This window comes from Frieseomelitta varia, unplaced genomic scaffold (assembly GCF_011392965.1).
Source record: "Frieseomelitta varia isolate USP_RPSP 00005682 unplaced genomic scaffold, Fvar_1.2 scaffold_279, whole genome shotgun sequence".
Taxonomy (NCBI): Eukaryota; Metazoa; Arthropoda; class Insecta; order Hymenoptera; family Apidae; genus Frieseomelitta; species Frieseomelitta varia.
The window spans coordinates 924,784-946,792 of record NW_025110011.1 but is presented as its reverse complement, the minus strand read 5'-3'; the positions used below and the strand labels follow the sequence as shown (position 1 = coordinate 946,792).

Here is a 22,009-nt window from a genome sequence, read left to right as displayed (position 1 = left end):
TTACGATGGAGTTCGACAGAGTGTCCTGTGTATATGTTATAAAAGAAGGAGACGATCAAGTTTCAACTACTGCGTTACAACATTCCAATTACTGTTTGATAACTTCCTTGCGAGATATGAAAAACTCGCGACTGAAACTTTACGGTTACGTGCTCGGCCGCTGCAGTTTTTCACGCTGTGAACATCGCTCTAAATTTTCGTCGAGAAATTATGCACCACTGAGGTTGACAGGTAGCAGTTGCTGGAAATCGAAGTTTGCCAGTAAGTTCTCGTTGGTGGTTGACGATTGTTAATGCGACCAACCTACTGCTGCGAACAATGGCGCGTAATTATCATTTATATTACTACTGAGAAAGCCCATTTTATTCGGAAATACCATGAATATTAAACGTACTGCGGGTCACATCGTGTTACCAATTTCTTAGCCGCGGTTACAAGCGCCGTAACCGGGAAGTATACTTTCCAAACTTGGAACGAAGAAAGGGAACTCGCGCTCTGACAACTTTTTGACCTCGTCACACGAAATGCTCCACTCCCTGCTGGTATTAAGCCGAGTGTGAAAATGACTTTCTTTCCCATTGTCTCCGTTGCTTGCTAATTAAATAAGAAGGTCGTTGCGAAAAAGCTACCCTTCGTTACTTTCCGTAAATTCGCACAGAGACAAAGTTTCAGCGAGGAGGCGTGTTCGAAACCGAATTGTTTCATAACTTTCTTTCCGATAGAATTTCTCGTCCCCTTCGACCAATTTCACCCTTTCTCTTCAAATACGTGTCGTATTTAATCCTCGAATGGCGAATATTTCGACAACGACAAGATGGGCGAATGCATGGTCAATAACCCCGTATCGAAAAATTTTTTTGTGGCAGTTATAGGAAGGATATTCTTATTCAAAATATCATACGAATAAGACGATGTTATATGACAACAAATATCATTTATTACAGACAAGAACAATTGTAAAGAAATATTATTAGGTTGACCAATAAGTCTGTATGGTTTTTTTCCGACAGTTGGATGTAGGCGTTGTTAAATCTAAGTAACCTCTGTTCATTCATTTGACACAAGACATTTCGAGTTTACTTTTTCAAATAATTGTGTAAACTGATTGTGCTTCTTTCATTGCGTGTTAGTTTAGAAATGGGAAATTATTGTTTTATTTTAAAGAAGAAAAATAGACGCAAGCGTGTAAAAATATTTGTGACGTAAAAATACTTCATCACAAATGAATTACACGTGTGTGCTAAAAGTAATTTGCCAAGTTCTGATGATTTCAATATTAAAGATGCACCACGCTCAGAAAGACCGAGGTCGATCAAGTGGAGATCGATAACAACAAAATAAAGATGTCAGTCGATGCAAACCATCACTACACGACACGAGATGTTGCAGAAATTCCGAACGTATCAAAATCAAGCGTGGAAAGTCATTTAAACGCATTTGGATACGTGAGTAAACTCGATATTTCGATACCACACCAATTTGAAGAAATTCATTTGATTAAACGCATTACCATATGCGATTCACTTTTGAAACGTGAGGAAAACGATCCATTTTTGAAACGTATGATGACAAGCGATGAAAAATGAATTGTCTACAGTAACATCGAGCGGAAAATGTCGTGAAGCAAGTGTGATAAACCAGCCCAAAATACTTCAAAAGCAGATCTTTCATCAAAGGAAGATTATGTCGTCAATCTGGTGAGATTGGAAAGGCATCGTGTCTTTTGAACAGCTTCCTGAGATTAAAACGATTAATTCGAGTGTGTACTGTCGACAATTGGATGAATTAAGTAATGCCATTCATCAAAAACATCCAGAATTAATAAATTGCAAAGGAATTGCCTTTCTTAACGCCAGATCCCATATGTCATTAAAGACTCGTCAGAAATTATTACATCCTTCTGACTTTTCAGCATTAAACTTTCATTTGTTTTGCTCTCTTCAAAATTCTTTGAGAAGAAAAATCTTTAATCTCGATGATATCAAACAGTACTTGGATCAGTTTTTTCCCACCAAGAGACTAGGACTTTCTTGAGCGCTGCCAGAAAAAAGCAACGGATCAAAATGGCCAATACATTGTTCAACAACGTTGTTGTTTAATACGAAAAAGTTATGTGTTATTTACTTAGAAAAAATCGCACGGACTTATTGGCCAAGTCAATATAAAGAAAAACTGCTTCTGCACAATCGAACCTGCATTCGCAGGACAAGGATTAACATCTAATAATTTCCAAGTTCGTTCGTCTTTTTCGCTACCATACGTCATTTGGGCATCCCTAAATTCCTGTTTGAATCCCTGTTCAATAAATCCTTACTTGTTAGATGCGCATCGCGCTTGGTAGAAATTGATACCGAGTAGTACGTATTATCAGTAGAAACCGTCTCTATGCGCGAATATACGTACACACGTGTCGTTCATTTTTTAATGATGCTGACAGTCTCATCAGCGTAATCACAGCGGGGCTGCTCCGCGCGTTAACCTACTTTTCCCTCCGCCTTTTAGTTTCGCTTTCACGCGTATCGCCTCTATTTTTGATTTTTCTCGATCCAACGAGTAATCGCAGCTTCCCGTGGCTCACTTTTAATTAATTCGACCTTTTGATTAAATAACTTAGTTTCGACTCGGTGGTGAATGGAGTCGCGTCGCAGTGACGCGATGTGACATTTGCTGAAGAAACATCGACCAGCGAGTTACGTGTTAATGCAAATACACGTGCACACTGATAAAAACATATTACGGCAACACACATGCCGCACGCGATCTTGATCGTTGTGACTGAGGTCTTAAGGTACATCACTATCGAAACCCTGGTGTATTTCTCGAAATTCGCTACGAGGTAAACCAAGTTGGCAGCTCGGTAATACGAGTCATCTTTCAGCATGAAATGGGGTCGCGTTGTGCGCTGCTCATTCGGGACGAATATGTCTAACGGAATAGCGTCGAGCTCCTCCAATTCCGTGTCAAGCTATTTATGTTACCTTGTTTGCAATTGGTTTGTTATTACATTGAAAGTCTCCCCCTTTCGTTTTGTCTCTTTCTTTTTTTTTTTTTTCTACAGTAACTGCGTTATCACCGAAAAGTTACATCAACGAAATCTTCTGCATTAACCGAAGCATAATAGTCTTTTATTTTTGACTTGGACAGAATTGAAATGGAAACTTCAAACGATGAAATTTGTACGAAGCAACAAAAGTATCTAAATTCTGGAACTCTGATGATACAGATACTGAAAGTAATATTTCGAGTAATATTAAGCAAAGCCGAGCACTTGATTATCGAAATTTTGCAACAAATACGCAGTAAAAACTGCAAGAACTGTCGAATTGAGTATGTACTGTCAGTTACATTTCGATAAAGCTAAATTATTCTCTTTGCAGCGTTACAAACCGTACTTATGAATCCCCGGTATATTATACTGTTTGACGATCGATAACTACGCATACTTGGCTTGTGCAATAATAATCAATCGTTACACAAATGCTCGGTTACTCTACACACGTCCATCGGTGTGAAAAACGCAACGTTTAATGAAACAAAAAGTATCAGGTTTAACTGAGCACAAAAAAGCACGAAGGAATGTTCGATTTGACAAAGATAAAATGGTTGTCCAAAGAACGTATGAGCGGCAGCGGACCAATCTTTTATCCACTTTATGAGCTTCCATGAGCATCGTAGCTCTTTAACCTCGGAATTTTTTGCCATTTTTGAATTTTTCCACTTTTTGTACCATTTATCAGCAATTTATCTGCGAAATAGTGAATGAAGTATCACTTCAAATGAAATGATATATCATTGGAAGTAATCATACCTGTTTAGAAGATATTTAGCATGAAATTTTGATTGATTATATTTCTCTAATATGTTCGTGACTTCGTTTAAAGTAATCACCAAGTATGGAATATATAGAAGTTAATGACACGTAACCTCAATTTCCTTCACCATTTTGTAAACTTTCAGTTTAGTTTATGCGAATTATTCCGAACCGTTCGAATAATAATTTGATGAATGTCAATTCGAGAAGAATTTCTTCTTTTGAAATTTTATCATACAACGCCATACCTACGTTCATTATAATTATCAGCAATTTAGAAAAAAATTTTATAATTTTAGCGGTCAGATAAATTTAAGTATAATGTCTCATCATAGGGGATAGTCGAGTGCAAAGGGTTGGTAGCTTTTAAAATATCATTAAAAAGTGACGAACGAATCGATCGACGAAGCATTTAAAGACAAAGAAAAGAACTCCCATAAGAAAGGTAAACTATTTCATGGTGGATAGTTCATTGGAAAACTCATAGAACTAATTGTGTGATTCAAAAAAAGTGAAAGTTGAGCGACAGCCCGTAATCGAGAAACTATTATATTGGCGGATGCTCTGTGTGGAATATTGCGTTGTATTCAAGCCTGTGCGAAATACGCCGAAAACATTGACGCTACGAGTACCGAATACAGCCAGTCTGGACAAAAACGACACAACGAGAACGATGACGAATAGCGTACGTTGAAAATTTAATTGGCACGTGCGCAATCCTGTCTGCGATAACTCAAAAATTGACGCAATTTACTATCCCGTCCTTCCTCTTCTTTTCGTCAGATTGACACTTCTTTACTATGTATTTGAATCGGCAGGATCCATCGTTTTTTAACAATGCGTTTCGCAGACAATATCAAACACTTTAAACATGTATTCGGTCTCTTTTACGAATCTTATCAAAGACATGTTACTTCTATTTGAGCAGCCTTTCATGTTTTTAATAAACTGCTGGCTTCGCAAACGCGCCACACATTGCAATCTGACGCTTTTCTCTTTAATACTTGTGCGCAAAAAGTTGCAAGAATACAACGAACTTTTATAATATTCACGGGTGATGGAAAAGACGAAATGCATGTAGTATGACTCGTCTGTATAACGGCTTTTTATATTTTTAAACGAACATAGCATTTTATTTCTCGTATATCTTGTGCATTGTACTTGCAGAACTATATGTACATGTAATGGTAATTACTATATATTATATATTATATATAACAGCAGCAGTTTCATTGATTTCAATGACCTTGAGACATTGTCGGTGGCATGATTCTAAATAACTTTTCCCTATATATGTTATACCGACATTTCGACTTTAGTTTCCGAGATATATGCAAAAATATTCTTAATCTTCTGTTGAATCACATCCCACGTGAGATATGGGTGAGTATGATTAAGCTGTAGCGTGTTTGTGTTATAAATTAATGTAACACAGCCACGCTGAGATGAGTTAGGACTTGTAGTTTAGTTTAGTTTAGTTGAGAATTAGATTGAATCCGAAGAGTGATTGACACAGTCTCTTGAAGCAGTGAGTTGACGAGAGTGGCTTGAGATTATCTTTTATAGAAAAATCTTGAATCTCTGGTTGCAGCCAATCAGATTCGATTGTTTTTCTGAATTTCCTAGGACGTATAACTGTTACTTATGACGCTATTCTACAGATGGTTTGCAGATAGTAGGGTTCGTTGGAGCTAGCAAGTCTTCAACAAATCTATGTACAATATATTCGATGATGTATCGCTCCTTGGAATTTTAGGTTAAATTGAAATTAAATTAAAATTAATTTTGAAGTATATTTGACTTAAATTTACTCATATATCGTATTATCAACACTACATAATTGGAAACAGGTTTAGCCTTGGGTAACCCAAGCCGGCCGATAATCCTTTTATTTCATTAACGTATGTAATTCGCAAAATAAACAATTGTTAATGAAACAAATTGTTGGAGAGAAATGTCACATACAACTTACTCTCGAATATAAGGTTACAAATTTAAAAGTCACCGAAGTCGGTGAAGTGTATTCTTCAAAAACATGTATTTTTATATAAATAACATGTATAGCGAAAAGTATAGAGAAAAGAATCATTCTCATGATATTGTATTTCAAGGTCATTGAAATCGATGAAATCGTCCTTATTCCGCATAATTATCCAAATATTTGTTGTTCTCATTGATTTATTTCTTGGAAAATCTAGACGATGATCACTATAGCAAAATACATTGTGATTATATTTATTGCTCTGTTGCTACGGAATACAGAATGAATAAGGACAGTAATAATTCTTTCAGTATCGTTTAGTGTTCAGAAGTATAGAAAAATTAAATAATAATTTATTAAAACCATCTAGGACCATATTTTACTGTTACTATTGAATAGAAGCCGCAAGGTAGTGTACAATTTATTAAAAAATGTGTACAATTTATTAAAAAATGTGGATTGGAGAAATGAAAACGAAAAGACGTTAACTAATCGTGAAAAACGAGTAATTTTACGAATTACTTCAAATTTTAAACGTACAGCTAGTTAAATTGCTGAAGAAATTGGTGTGGAAACTAATATTAAGAACAGTGAACGAATTCTACAAGAAAAGACAAAATATATTGAGCGAAAAGAAACAATCACAATGTAAAGCACATCGATTATAATTTGCATGGGAGCATATACATTAGAAAAAAAAACAGTGGAGAAACGTTATTCTCGCTGACAAAAAGATATTTACTTTAGATTGATTCTGATGGCTGGTACTATCTTTACCATGATTCACGAAAGGAAGAGTTGTTTTCAAGTCATCATCAAATGAGAGGATGTGCCATGATTTGGATAGGAATCGATTTCCATGAAAAAAATTGAAATATTTAGCTTCCTTTGACTTTCGTATGAATTGTTAAAATTACGTTTCTTTTTTTAATGATCAATTTAAAAAATTGAAGGCAAAAATTATGTTCCTCAGCAGCAGGATGACGATGTAGCATGTCTGACAAACCAGAGAAACAATATTTTTCTATTCGTAAAGCATAAGTGAGAACGTTTGGCCTATTTTTGTAAAAATGTTTACGTACGAGGAAGAGAATACCAAAATATTTTTAAAATTAAAATATAATATTGTTGAAAAATGGAATAAAGTTAAAGAAAACTTCAAATCAAATTAATTGATGCGATATAAAAAAAAAATCGATATACAAAGTATTAAAAAAATGGTATATTTTTTCCTTGAACATTTTATAGATATTGTGAAATTATGAATTTTTGTTCCCTTTTTTTTGTATCGTTTGTACAAAATATTTTAACGTAGTCGAATATTTTGTCTGATAAGAAAATAATGCACCAAAAGTGATTATTCCATCTTATTTAAAAGCATAGAAATAAAAAATTTATTGTTTAAAGTGTTCTACACTTTTGTCTGCTACTATGTATGTATAGAAATGCGTACGTGTACGTGTGCAGAAAAAATGTGGTTTGTTCGAAACAAAACTCCAGAGACCGTAATAAAGTATGCTTGAACAAAAAGGACGAATTCTGTTCTGTTTACGAACCAATCTGCGAAAGCACCATCGGTACTGCTGTCATGTAAAACATTGTAGAACATACAGTCCATCTAAACACTTTCATGAACTTTCCCACGAGGCTTTCGTACATGCACACCGAATCTAGAATACTCCAAATGTCAATGGTCGGATTAAGTACTCAGCGTAAAAGAACAAAAGACCTGTCATTCTGAAGTCATTGTTATGTGCATTCTGTATAAAATCGTAGAACTCATAATTGAGTAAATATTAATCGCCAATAAACTAATTCATGCTATTAATAGACTAATTTCATGTTCATTGGAAAGCAGCATATTTTCAGAGATACAACATATCGCCAAAAGAAAAAATATTAGTTCCATAATTAGAGGATGAAGGATACTACTTCAGAATCGTCACAAGATACTTCATATAAAGCTATTGTATTGTCTTTCAATAATTTTCGTTACTTTCGTCAAGTTTTCAATTGGGAAAGTTTCGATTCTTTTACCAATCAGATTCGGAAATTATTAATCGAAACATTCTTGCTCTACAGATCTAGAACGCTATACATTATTTCCAAAGATATTATTGTTTGAACGAATTCGATTACGTCAGTCAAACATAATTATAGAATATGTTCATTGGATCGTTTCCGTTGCTACAATCGCGCTCCTCAACCAACCAGTCATCTTTATATAAAATTGATGGTCTTGAAAATACCTTTAAGTGGATCAGAAGTGGAATATATTCAATCGAGTAATATTGCATCGTGCAATTGATTGGAATTGTTTCCCCTGTGCTTCATTTTCTTCACACAGAACCATGATGAAATGTCATTACTGTGTATGTACATACAAAGCATATCTGAAGAATAGCCCAACTTTGTAAAAATAATAACAGACAAGCCATTTTTGCGAAAGAATGCATTACTTTATTCAAAGTACATTTCTTCTGTAGCGATACAACAATTTGTACAATCTAATGCATCAAATGACATTTTCATATCATTCTGTGGAATACCGTTGAGAATACCTGTCACAGTCTTTTAAATGTCTGATGTCTTATCAAAACATTTGTCTGCAAAACATTTGTCTTTCATAGCACTTTTCTTTCAGTTCTAGGCAAATTCGCGACGAAAGTTACGACAATTTTTTTTTTTTTTTTTTCATTTGTACGAACCGCTTTATATAAATATATTCTTCTAAAACGACTTATTGCAAATCGCTCGTTTATACCAGGCCTTAGAAATAAAAAAAGTAATCGCAAATTACGAATGCGGTAAATGATATAACGTTTTAAAATCGCAACGACGATTTTTTTAGAATAACAGAAATATAAAGCAATCTTCTTTCCTTTTCTTCTCGAGTCTTTCATAAACGGTTCGTCCGCATCAAGCTTAAACGCTTGATGTACGTTATCATATGACAATAAATTGTAACAAACGGTCCCAAGTTCACGATGACACGTCGTTTGTTTTGATTAATTTGTTTTAATTTTAATTCATTCTTTAATAATCGTGCAAAAGATTTTGATTGAACATTCATTGTTTTACGTGTTTTTTTCATCGATCTTTCATCAATTGTCATCTTTAATTTTAAGCTGCAAACCGTTTGAACCAATCGCGTAAACTTCTGTACGCGGTGAACAATTATCATCATACACTTTTTGTATCATTTAATACATTTCGGTAAACTATTTATCAAACTTGAAGGATAATTTAAACTCAACTTCAAATAACCGAAATATCATAAAATTTTTAGAATTGGGAAACCATTAATTCTTTTTTTGTAAGAATTTCGGTTATTTTTGAGACAGGCCTTGTACCGCATTTCCCTTATTTGTAATTTGTTTGTGAATCTATATTATTAATATAAAATTGTGTACCTTCAAGGATTGTAATTGTAATTTCTTTTTCCGCGGTGAAACAAATTTTAATTGAAATTAATTTGTTCCAGAACGTTTATACAAACTGCATAACTCTCGCGCGAGTAATATATTCAACGTGAAATATAAATACAAAATTTTATCGGTACCGCTTAATTACAGAACCTTTTAAATAGTGTAATTATACTGAAGGGCACGCGCACTTAATTTATTATTCATACATTTCTTTTCAGAAACGGCGTGGGTAATTTAATGATACCCATATCAAAGAAAATGTAAATATGAAGAGTAATACGAAATGAGTGAAATATAGAACGAAGTTCTACAACAAAATTGTAGCAATTATTAAAAGAGAAAGATACGGCACATTACGAGCACTACAGTCGTTTCTCTTTCCCACGAGGATAATTTTATTCTCAGTCTTGGTCGTCTTTTAACATCTGCATACACATTTGATTGCAGATAAATTATTTTCTTTCTTCCCCCCTCGTTCCTTTGCATTTTGTCACGCAATTTGCCTAGAAAGGCTGTTCCGAGCTAGCGTTTGCGTCGACGAAGGTGCCAGGGTTAGATTGCCGGCAAGACAAAACTGCTTTCCCCAGACTAACTTTACTTTGTTCATCAGTCGCGTGCAGCGTGATGTTTGCGCCAGCAGAAACGTACATTTTCCACGAATATGCACAAGGCTGTTTACTCGACGGATTTATAGCAAAATCGTAAGTAACGTCGCCATAAGATTTAACGATTTTAATCCGATTGTCGGTGACACTTGGCCGATAGATATTTCACAGTGTGGAAAACTAGCGCATCGTTGCTTCGCGTTCGGAGGATTTACGTATGGTAATCGCAGGTAACGAACAGATTGCTCGCAGAACTATAATCGGCGAAATGTCAATTATTCGCACGTTGCGGCGTCACGTAGGCACCCGGCGACGGGATAAACATTTTGATTAAATGGAATTATTTAGGATTATTGCTTCTTGCCGGGCGGAACGGAGACAAGCAGATTATAACGTCGCGCTGCGTCGTTTTGCAAATCCGCAACGAATACTCGAAGAATAATAGAGAGCAACTGCACTCTTGGAATTACCCTATTACGTGTGCACGCTTGCCGAGATGGGAGCACTCCCACACCTCTTCTCGAGGAAATTGCAAACTTTCTCAAACACCTCTAACTCTGTCCTCTGCTGCTCCTCGAGCATTCTCTCATTTTCTGTCTCAGTACGCCACTCTTCCGGTACCTTTCATGTTATCTCCAAAGAAAGTTGGGCAAAGCCGAGACTTCGCAACCGGGACATTCCATCGTCTCTTTTATTTCTTTCTCCCCTCCTCGTTGCGCTTGCGCTTCTGCTGCGCACAGCGTATATACATACATACATACTTGTTTCTATAAAGAACTTACTGCTTGGTTCCGATGCAACGAATCTTACGGTGGATCACAATCCTCGAATTTCATTTGCCGAGACGTCGGCGATGCAACGGCGAATTTCGTCGCCGTTCCGTCACATCCGCTCTTCTTATCGCGACCTTCATTTCGTTCCAAAATTCTGCAAAATTTGGCAAAATTCTTCGTTACGCCGTGATCAAGAGTCGACGAGTTACACCGAAAACAACGTGTCCCGCGTGTTCGATGCCCGCGAAAGCGGAGGTAAGAAGAGGTTAAAATTGTGAGATTCGATACCCCATTAAAACTGGACGTATTAAACGTCCGGATATTATGGAAGCACAATTAATACGATCCATTTGTTACGCTGAAATAGATTGCTAAATTGTCGGGCCGCAGTGGTGTCGGTGTATCGGCACATTCTCTCGTTATTTGTCGCCACAGCGTATATTCATTACCAAGATCGATACGTTCGCTGGCGTCAAACGAGCGCGGCTGAAACGATTACATCGACGATGCAATCCGTCATTCGTTCTACCGTGATTTTTATCCCACCCCGTTTCGAAAGAAGAACTTCTCCCTTCCCTCTCCCCCTCCCTTCCTTCCTCCCTTCGTTCTCTTTTCGCTCGAGAGTAAAGACGTAGGTGAGGTCCGAACAAGAACGAGCGAACGAAGAACGCCTCTTTGCAGAAGGGGTCGCTGTACCGTATCCTTTTATTGCAGCAGTGTTTCAATTTAGCACCCGTTAAAGGAGTTTCGGTGCTTTTATCGCGAAAGTTCCGTGCGGCCAGATAGAAAATAAGACAAGAAAGCGCCGGGCGGGGCGCGCCGGGTCAAACAAAACGAGGTTAAGGGACAAGAGTTAGCGGGATCGAAGTCGAAGAAGGGGACAGAGAAGGGGGGGGGGGGAGAAAAAAGCTGCGAGATACGCGGTATCCTCCCGTGACGTGGCACAGAATATCAGCTCACGGGCCAACGCTTACAACCTAAATTAAGTTCCTATCGTGTTAATTGCCCGCGGTATCGTCTTCCGCCGCACGAATCGTCGCGCTACTCTCCACCCACGCTGAACAATCTTTCAAAAATTGTCGCGCGTTATCCAGGCCGAAGAAATCGTCGAAAAGTTTCGACTGAGGGGGGGGGGGGGGGTTCGATAACAGGGGGAGAATCGGCGAGTAAACGCGCGCGGTTTCACGTTCGATAGTCTTATCGATTAATCGTGTCTGGAACCGCGCTCTTAGAAGCTCGTTTCGCGGCCACGGTAATGTTAGTGGCCGTCGCTTCCAGCCCCTAGCGGATTTCGATATTTCCCCAACCGAATTTGCGGTTGAATTAATCCGTTTTAACAGGATTCCGAGCTAAGATAACGAAGGCTCTCGTAATAACGTTTGCCACTGGCGTGTTAAAGCTCGCGTAAAGTTCGAAGACTTCGAGAGATAGATAACGCGAGGCGAACGTGCACATTTATCGGGCCGGAGCTATTCCACAACTTTCCTTCGGAGTTTCGTGAAATAACTTTTCCCTCGCGTCGTTTGTTTCATGGTGATCGTGCTACTTTACCTTCAATTTCCTGCCTCGTCGTTTACCCATCGAAAACAACGAAAACAAATGGCAAAGTTGTCTGGACGAACAGTTACTTTCAATGTGCGTCGCGTCGCGTCGCGTCGCGTCGTGTCACGACGCAACGAAACAGAGACAGGAGTCGTGAGTAAATTATCGACCGATAGCTTTACGATTAATGTTTTATTGAATGTATAATTAGAGTGTAATTATTTACATTGATTCCGTTTACCCCGACATGAACACGCGGTAACACGCGGAATCGCGTGAACGTCCGTCACGAATTTCCGTCGATACGAGTTTATTTGCGGCCTGATCGATTCACTGTACGTGAATTCTTCTCGATTCGGATTCCGATAAAATCCGAATGAACCATCAACACGTGATATCGAAGATTCGTATGGAATTGGGAGGTAGGAGGAAGTGATCGGAGGAAGAAGAGGTTTCCACGTCACGAAACATAAAGGCGCTTGTTCATCTCGAGTCCACGGTGTTGCTTACATGCTACTGCATATGTATACGTGTGTGTACGTATATTTTTCCCGCGTGTGTGAGGAACGTGTGTGTGTGTGTGTGTGTGTGTGTGTGTGTGTGTGTGTGTGTGTGTGTATACGTGTGTTCATTCATATATGTACGTATAATGCACGTACGAAGAGAGCGATTCACTTCATCGCGCGCAACGACAGATGCGAGCAAGTGAAAGAGAATCCTCGAATCAGACGGGTTCCTATCGTTTCGCGACAGAAAACAGGAGAAACGGAGAAAGGAACCTTTTATTCGGGCGAGCATCGTACGCCATTGTGTTTCCGCGAGTTACAAGCGAAACGCGTCTTACTTCGCGTGTGCTTTCTAGATCAATTCCAGAAACCGGAGGAATAATCATCGTGGCAATGAATATTTCCGATGGCGCCCATCTCTCCTTTTCGTTTCTCTTCTTCTTTCTCTCCTCTCCGAAGCAAAAAGAAATCGCGAGACACACAGCAAGGGAACGTGGACGAACGAGACAAGGGGACAAGGGGACAAAAGACAAGGGTTAGAAGACAGAAAGGAGTGAAACAAAAGGATTTGTCGGTGGCCAGAGTTCTTCCCTTATGAACAAACCCGGCTCCCTTCGAAAAGGGGACCGTGAGTCTCTGGTTACTCTTCCGCGGCGGACAATGGATGAAAGGAATCGCGCTACACGTAAAAGGATCGGTCCGAAAAGTGGGTGGCGGCTCCATGTGTTCATACGCGAACCAATACACTCGCTGGTGCTTGACGCCGGTGCAAGGATGTCGTCCTCGTGGGATCGATCGGAGTTACAGTTGAAAAGACGAATCCCAAAACGACCGACCGATCGTCGGACTCATCCTTGCGGAAGAAGATGGACCGGGTTGCGGTGGTACGGGTACGGCTAACACCAGTCGTCCCCCGTACCGTAAATTCGACGGTGATTCATGTCGGGTAAAGGCTGGTGAAACTCGGTATCCTCCAGCTGACGGCCGTCATGAGGGACACCAGAAAGTTGCTCGCTAAAATTGCTGGGCTAAGGTTCCTTCTGTCCCCACCGTGCATTGCCGCCGGTTTCTCTTCCTCTGAAACAAGATTAGAAACTCTGACTCGATAGCTACAAAAAGAAATCTCTCTTCGCGAAAATGGCCGAGCTAGAATGAGAGAGGAAGAGCCTGACCAGACGTGGCCGTCCCAATCTACGGAGGGAGAGGAAGAGAGAGAGAGAGAGAGAGAGAGAGAGAGAGAGAACACTTTCGCAGAGGAGCAGTAAAATACCCCTGAGGGCGACTACGACGTTTTAAACGAGCTCGAACGGTCGGACGCTAGAAGCTAAAGCTTCAGACGAGACGAGCTTCGTCTCTTCTTAGTCCCTCGTGCAATGTTCGCCCCCCGTAGTCCGATCACGTGCACAACAATTTCTGGAACACTGGCACGCGTCGAGGAAACGTTCAGGACCGTGTCAAATCTTGCTCTTACCTGAATGTCTATTGAACTTTTGAAATATCGATGCTTGATCGTAAGGTGAAACGTTTCGTTTTATCCTACTACACACGTGTCACCGGTGTTGTTCGAGACTCTTTCCGACAAAACCGAAAATTCGAGACCAATTATTAACACGTTGACTGCTACGGTGGCGTCAGTCCCGTGCTACTAACTTTTTTAGTTCATGATATTTATCTTATTTAAACCAATTTTTAAAATTTTACTATGAAAATAAATTGAGTCGCAATTCTCGAAGCATTCATAGCGGTAATTTCAGCAAACTTGTCTAATAAGAATGACTGAGTGCACTGCAGCGCTCCATGGTGGTCACGGGCGAAATAAACACACCGTTGACAAGAATATGATTCTATTTCATCACGTTGTTTAATATTTTACCATTATATGCTAAGAATAATGGAAATATTTATACTGTGGTCCCCTGAGCGCATCATAAAAAATGTACGTGACAGTCGACGTGTTAATTCTTCTCGCAAGTGGCTTTCAGACAAGACACAAATTACGTTTTACGTTACGTCAATTCGCTCACCTTCGATCACGTGAACCATTACGTAAGCCGGTTTAGCGTTGCTCGGCGAGCACGTGTAATTACCGCCGTGCGACGGCTTCGTTTTGTTGACCATTAAAATCGACCCGTTCTTGGTCAGCTCGACTTTCACGCCTGGCTCCTCGTCGTAATTGATCATGTGCCCCTGGCGATACCAGAAGACGTAAAGGGGCGACTCCGCGGCTGCCTTTAGTTGACACTCCAGCCGAAGGCTCGAGCCTTGCTTCACATGTAAATCAGGCGCTCCCGGTATGATCGAGTACGCTTCTGTGATCTTCAAGAGCACGAAATTCCGTTGCACCGGATGCGACGTAACCTGAAATTTCAACGCGCATAGTTGCCTCGTGGATATTTGGCTCGATTATCGCCTCCTACCTATCGAGTGAACGTTTCTAGGTCGCCCTGGGAACGACCTTTAACAAACGTTTTGACCAAATTTCTATGATTCTCGGAGGATCTGTTTCGAGAAGTATTTCAAAGTATTTTTTTTTTTTTTTTTTTTTTTTTTTGTCACAGAGAAAAAAGAGTATCAAGGTGTGTTTCACTATTGCGACAATATCCGGTTAATATTTCACGCTCTTTGGAGAGGAATCATTGGATCAAAGGCAATCAATAACCTCAGCTGTGACCTCGAGTCGTGTCTTTCAAATTGAGGTGATCATTTAGCATACGACATCATTTAGCATGCAGAAAATGTTTGAACTCTGTATGATTAAACGAGCGTGGCATTGCTGTACGTACTAAAATTGTTACACGTCTTTTATCATGAAAATATTCTTCCGTTTTGTACATGAAAAGGAACGTTCCATAAAAGTCGCTATGATACGTTGCCGTAAATTTAAAATATTGCCCTTGTTTTACGTTGGAATAAATGGTATGCATGTTGCAATGTCGCAACCGAGTGAAGCACTATCGTACTAAAGAAGGGTGCCTTTTATTACACATAGATATGTACATCGTCGAGTATACCTGACACTCGTATATACCCTCGTCTTGAAGAGTGACTGCTCGTATCTGAAGTAACCAATCAGTACTCGAATGCATCACGACAAATCGTTTGTCGACTGAGTGGGTACTTGTGCCAACAGTTAACAACCGTCTGTTTTTACGCTTCATCCATGTAATCTGCAACGAGAAACTGCCATTAAATACAAATGCGCGCTCGATATTCACCGTTTTATTTATTGTAAATTTTTTGCGTGTCCATTATTAGGCGACTGACTCTTCGTTTTTTTAGCGCAGGTCGATTCAAGTAGATGCAGAAAATGAAGAAAAATAAAGTAAAATGAAAATACTTGCATTAATACGTCCATATACAGTGACTCACGTTAATATTAATACCTAAATATTGAAATCGTTAGAATTTTATAAAAAAAAGAATCGCACAATAATTCACTTTGGTTTATTTTAAATGTTTTTACTTCACGTAGCGGACGGCTAAGTGAAAATATTTTTCTTCTCTGAAATACTATAAACTGTCATAATATTTGTAAAAAGAAGAATTTTTTTCGTAACAGAATCTAAAATAAATTTGAAGACTTGAAGCTTTCCCTTCACGACGACTTTTCTTTTCACGTTTTTACTAAATTTTGAATATTAGACGACGAAAATTCAGTCGCAACGCAAATTAGAAATATTAAAGTTTAATAAATTAAAGAAAAAAGAATCCGCACATCAAGCTTTCGGGGATCGTTGTAAGAGACTTCGAATCCATTGTAGATTCAGTCATTTACAAAAAAAATTTTCAATGGTAATTTATACCATTTTCAAAAAAAAAATAGTATCTTTACCTCTTCATCTGTTACATTACATAGTGTAAAAACATTTCAGAGCAAAACGAACATTGTGCATTTGGAAAATGGAGGCTCCGTACTTTGAAACGAATCCAAGTTTGTTATTGCACGATTTTTTTTTTTAATAAAATTACAACAGCTTCAACGCTTGTTTAGCGTCCGAATGCCAACGCTGTATGTTTATTAATTTCCTTCAGAGGCAGAGCACGAAGTAATTTACGGTTGGAAACGAGTGATGGTGGGATAGGCGTTAAAAGCATTTAGGTCATTTACGCTAACAATGTATAGGAAACAGCGTGTATCATATCAGGCAATGAGAGAAGGAGAGTAAGCTACGCTTGCGTCCAATATCAATTACGAAGGCCATTAGTGCACCCTAATTCCAGGGTAATTTTCATTCTTGACCATGCCGACCACGAAACTTACTCAATTTGTCCGACATTCGCCGCGCTGCGCTGCCTCTCCGTTGCCGCTATTTCGAAGAGTTGTCTCTTTTTGTTTTCCGAAATTTATCAAAATTGCTCACCATTATTATTATCGTTGTTGTTTTTATTATTATTATTATTATTATTATTATTTCCATTATTCGCTACTTGTCTCTCGACGACATCCGATTTGTACAAACTCGCGTAAGAACTTGAAAATTGCTGCGGGGAAACATGTTACCGGGCATTCAAATTGCTCGTTACGCGAGCAGAAAGGTAAGTGGAAAAATGGATAGCGGGAAATTGACTTTCAAACAGATTGGACAAAACGGCGAGTTGAATACGGCTTGCACCAAAACTCGCGAGAGAGCTTCGTGCACATGCAGGAACGTTACGCTACTCGTCATAATGTGGAAGCTAGTAACGAGGTTCCTCTGAAACAGACGGCGGCTCAGCCGTGAAATATCAGGAAATATATGACACACGCGGTGTAAAGTATTTGGTGGCATATTTATAAACAACTCGTGATGTATTTACATACAAGTCGCACTTTGACGACGCGTGCACGCGTTCAGCTGCGTTCGTTAATATCATTGAAGGTGCGACGTGTAATTTGCATTTTTGCCCGTGTTACGCGCGTTTTGATCGCTCGAATTTTTAATATTCACCGGTGTACATCGTTTTTCGCGCGGCGCTTGTCCGCGTTGTAGCACGTTTAAGAAAATACCGCTAAGCAAAGACGAAGTTCCGTGGAAATCGAATGATTGGCGTTTCGATCGGAAGACAATCGCTATCGATCGGTTCAATCATTGGTTCGAAGAGAGCTTTCAATTACCCGTTTTAATGCTTAGTCGACGCGTAATTACGAACGCGACTCCATCAAACACATCCGTAGGAAAGCAATTCTCAGGGATATGACATTGCTCGAACCATCTACTACCCTAATCCGGGATGTTTCCCATAATCCCGGGAGTCTGAACCGAAAGAGGATTTACTTCTCTCCACAATACCTGTCTCTAACGTGAATCTAGTGTTTTTACGAATACTCGCGTGTATATATATGCAATGCACGCACAATCTCATTGTAATTAATTAATTGCTAACATCTTTTCTTGACCGTATTAATTAGAATTATTCCGATTAATACGTCGACTATGGTGACCATCTTATTTCTATAAAAATTTGGAAATAATCAATTAGGTAGTGATTAACAGAGAATTTTGAAATGACATAAATAACTAGAAAAAAAAAAAAACACGCTTTCATTGTATTTTATTTGCAGTATCTCGCAGTGTCTGTCTATATAGTATCTTGCAGAAACTAAGTATTTTTGTCTGAATAATGGACAAAACGTGCAAGTTTCGCGTGGCACTCAACCTGTCAACTGGCCTAATTCAATAGGCGTAATAGAACGCCCAATGAAATCGACCGTACTATTGAAATCGATCGTCTCCCCTCGGTGAAATGCAAAGCGCGTACCGCGTTTAAACACCGGCTTTATTACACGTTTTTTAATTTTCTTTGACGTTGTCTCAGCCATCGGTCTTCTTAAACGTGAATTAGGTAACGGATGTTTCGACAATTCCTGGGGGAAGCTATTAAAGCGAACGTAGGCAAGGACGTTCTTAGAGAAGTGTACGTGCAACGAACGAACAGGTATAGATCCACGTTGGGCTTGGAATCCATGGAGCTTTTCAAGCGGAACCCCACCAATACTGGTAAAACCTTAATTGGAAGCGACTATCTACAGCAGCCTTATGCCCCTATTCTTAATCTCCAGAATGGGAATTACCTTGGGGAGAATGTTCTTTCTACGATCTGTGGATACGATCAGCGGTCGCATCTCGCATCTTCACAAACTTAACCACTTGCGCTGGAATGACGCACGCCGAGAATTTTTTCTTTCAAATGTTTGCAATGTTTTCACAGTTTTAAGTAAAACAATTTAGTAAAACACATTTAAGTAAAACAAAATAGGCGAAACGAATAATAAATTTATCACTTCTCAATAATTTCTATGCAGCGATGTCATACCGACGAGTTTAAAAAAGAGAGCCACGAATTATTGCATACGGTTGGCCACTCGTTATGGTCCGCAATCAGTTGCCACGCACGTCGAGAATTTTTTGTTCCAAAATTGCAATATTTTCTCAGTTTTAAGTATACTTAAGACAAACTAGGCAAAACAAATAATAAATTTATCACTTCTCAATAATTTTTATCCAGTGATATCATACTGACGAGTTTGAAAAAAATGCGACGAATTATTATATATGGTATGGTCACTCGTTATTGTCAGTTGCCAGCGCAAGTGGTTAACAAACCAGTTGGTAAGGGTAAGGGCTTGTTATAATCATTATACAGTGATCATTCGATCGCTTAAAGATTCGAACAATAGATACTGAAAAACTGTTATAATTTTCGAAAAAGAAATCGTATGGTGACAAACTTTGACTCGTTTCAAACTCTGAAACTTCCGCTTTTAAAATGAGTCATTCGTTCAAATAAGCGCGTTTAAGAACTAAGATGCTCACGCTGATGTAACAGATGGCAAAGTGAAGACGCTTTTCTCCTCGAAAATGTTACGAATTGTCATAGTGTGTAGAAACGTTGAAAAGTTTCTTTCATGACTTGGGAACTACAATGGATTTGAATATGAAAATCTTCTCTTTACAACGATATTTTCAACGACATTTTTGTTCGCTAGTTTCTTAAGAGAAAACGAATACAGCGACGAAAATTGTACGATTTCTTGAATCTGAATCTGAGCTTAATATTCAAACTTCAATAAAATGGCGACAAAAGATTATACTTTAAGTTTTCCGGAGACATTGCAACGAGGAGGCTTCAATCTCTAAATCTATTGTAGGTTCAGTCATGAACAAAATTTTTCAATGTTTTTACGTACCATGATAATTTATAGTATTTTCGAAAAAGAAAATTATCTGCCCACCCATTACGTGGTGTAAAAATATTATAGAATAAAACGAACGTTGCGTTTGGAAGATAGAGGCTTCAAGCGTTAAAACGAGTTGAAATTTATTGTTCTACGATTTATAAAACTATAACAGTTTAAATATTTATTATTGAAATATTAGTGGGGCTCACTATACGTTGTAAAAACATTTCTAAAATTACATTCTAATTGATTTATATGCGCGTCCTTATGCAAGTTCCCATAACCTAAATAGAAAGCAAACGATTTGTTTCCATGCAAACCTACGCGAAATAATGCCAAATATATGTATTACACGCACGCAATACTTTTCACATCCGTGCTTCCGTTAATATCTTTTCGCAAAATCACGCGCATCGCTGATTATATTTTCAATTTTGAATTCAATAGATCCCCGACGATAATAAAGCCTCTAATGCTTTAAAGTAATTTACGATTTGAGCGTAAAATAAAACGGTATCATCCAATTACGTTGACATAATTACTATCGCGACTCTGCTTACGGCCAGTATGACTCGCCGAGATTAACATCAAACGTTCATTTAATTATCAGAGAAATTGTTTCGAAAGTGTTCCCCCAACAAGAAAACTATCTTCTTCTCCTATTTGAAAACCACACGCGAGTTCGATGATAATCACGTGCCTCCCGAATTACGATTATTGCGACTTCAATCACGAGGGTAAATATTCTTCGAGAAAACTGAAATATTTTTATAAACATCGCAAAGAACAAATAGATTATATTTTTTGAAAAGAAAAGATGGCTGTAACCGTCTTACATAGGGTGTTCTCGATGTGATTCTATATGTAGAAATAAAAAATAAAGGAGAAAAAGGAATAAAATTTTTCCAAATGATACTTCGTTGAGTTTGAATGATTATCAAGTATGCTTGAATTTAGTGACAGAAAAGAAAGTTATTCTATGTGCGAAAATTAGTAAAGAATATGTGGAATAACATTTTTTTGCGATGTTCCATTTTCGAGAAAATCAAGTTGTATTAAAACTCGAAAATGATAATTAACAGGAAGTTATTCTACGTGCGAAAATGAGTAAAGAATGTAGAATAAACGTTCTTTTGTACGATGCTTTGTTTTTGAGAATATCGAGTACGAAAATTTATGAAATACACGTGTGTCAAGACAATTCGTTTTCTTAAAACTGGAAATGTAAATGAAAACATTTTATTTTTACTTTTTACTTATTTTTGCACATAGAATAATCACTTATTAATTATCCTTTCCTGTCTACATCTAGAATTAACTAAATTAATAAAATAAATAAATTTGAATTAAAAACTTAATAAATTTTCAAATTCGATTTTTTCTACTGATTGTGAGCATTATACGGAAAAATTTTGTTCTTTTCTGTCGGACTTATTTTTACACGAAGAACCCGTGGTTATACCATAATTCCGGGTAACATCATATATATGCAAAGTTTTAGTGCTTTTTTCCTGGTCTAACAAAAACTTGACAAAAGATAATGGGACGATGGTCGAAAAGTAAATACTTGTTGAGAGTGAAATGCTCGGGTATTTATCAAAGCTTTCTTCAATTATTTCATTCCTCTTTATTTTTTTCTTTTGAAAAATTGCCAGTTTGGTTCTTTAAAGGCACTCTTAATATCCCCGATATAATTGGTTTCTGTGTTTAATCGTTTAATTCGCGAGGAGACTGGAGAAGTGGCTTGCAAGATAATACCGGTGTTCCCATGGTCATTGCATTGTGTCCCTTCTAACGACGGTGTAGTCCAGATTACGCTGACAACGTAAAACGTGAAGGTGTTATAACGGCAGGTGACAGTTATGATCTTTACTGCACATGGTTCAGCACTTAACGCGTGATTTACTTCCATTGACGTTGCGTCGACCCCTCTTTTCGCGGTTTTACCGTAAATCGACAATTTTAACTGTACACTGAATAGATAACGACAGATTTATGGGACGATAAAAGTTGCTTTTGCATAAAACCGTGCAACAACTGGCGATTTTTAACGTTTCTTTGCTGGTTGTATCGATGCGTCAATTTCCGATATTATCCATTTTTCCATTGATTGCGTTAGTTTCTGAAAATTTACCGGAGCACGCGTGATTTTTTTTTCTCTTTTCTTTTTTTTTCTTTTTTTTTTTTTTTTTTTTTTTTTTTTT

General features: G+C 38.1%; 1 protein-coding gene across 5 annotated transcripts in view; it reads right to left on the bottom strand.

Moving 5' to 3' along the window:
- Positions 1–13,081: 13,081 nt before the first annotated feature.
- Positions 13,082–22,009, bottom strand: part of LOC122529126 (zwei Ig domain protein zig-8-like) — a 68,867-nt gene continuing 59,939 nt past the window's right edge. For all 5 annotated transcript variants that reach the window (XM_043654922.1, XM_043654919.1, XM_043654921.1 and 2 more), the window contains exons 4-6: positions 15,658–15,813; positions 14,671–15,004; positions 13,082–13,723 (exon numbers count right to left, since the gene is read on the bottom strand). In XM_043654922.1, the coding sequence (XP_043510857.1) occupies positions 13,584–13,723; positions 14,671–15,004; positions 15,658–15,813 (630 nt within the window). In that variant the 3' untranslated portion in view covers positions 13,082–13,583. The remainder of the gene's footprint in view (positions 13,724–14,670; positions 15,005–15,657; positions 15,814–22,009) is intronic.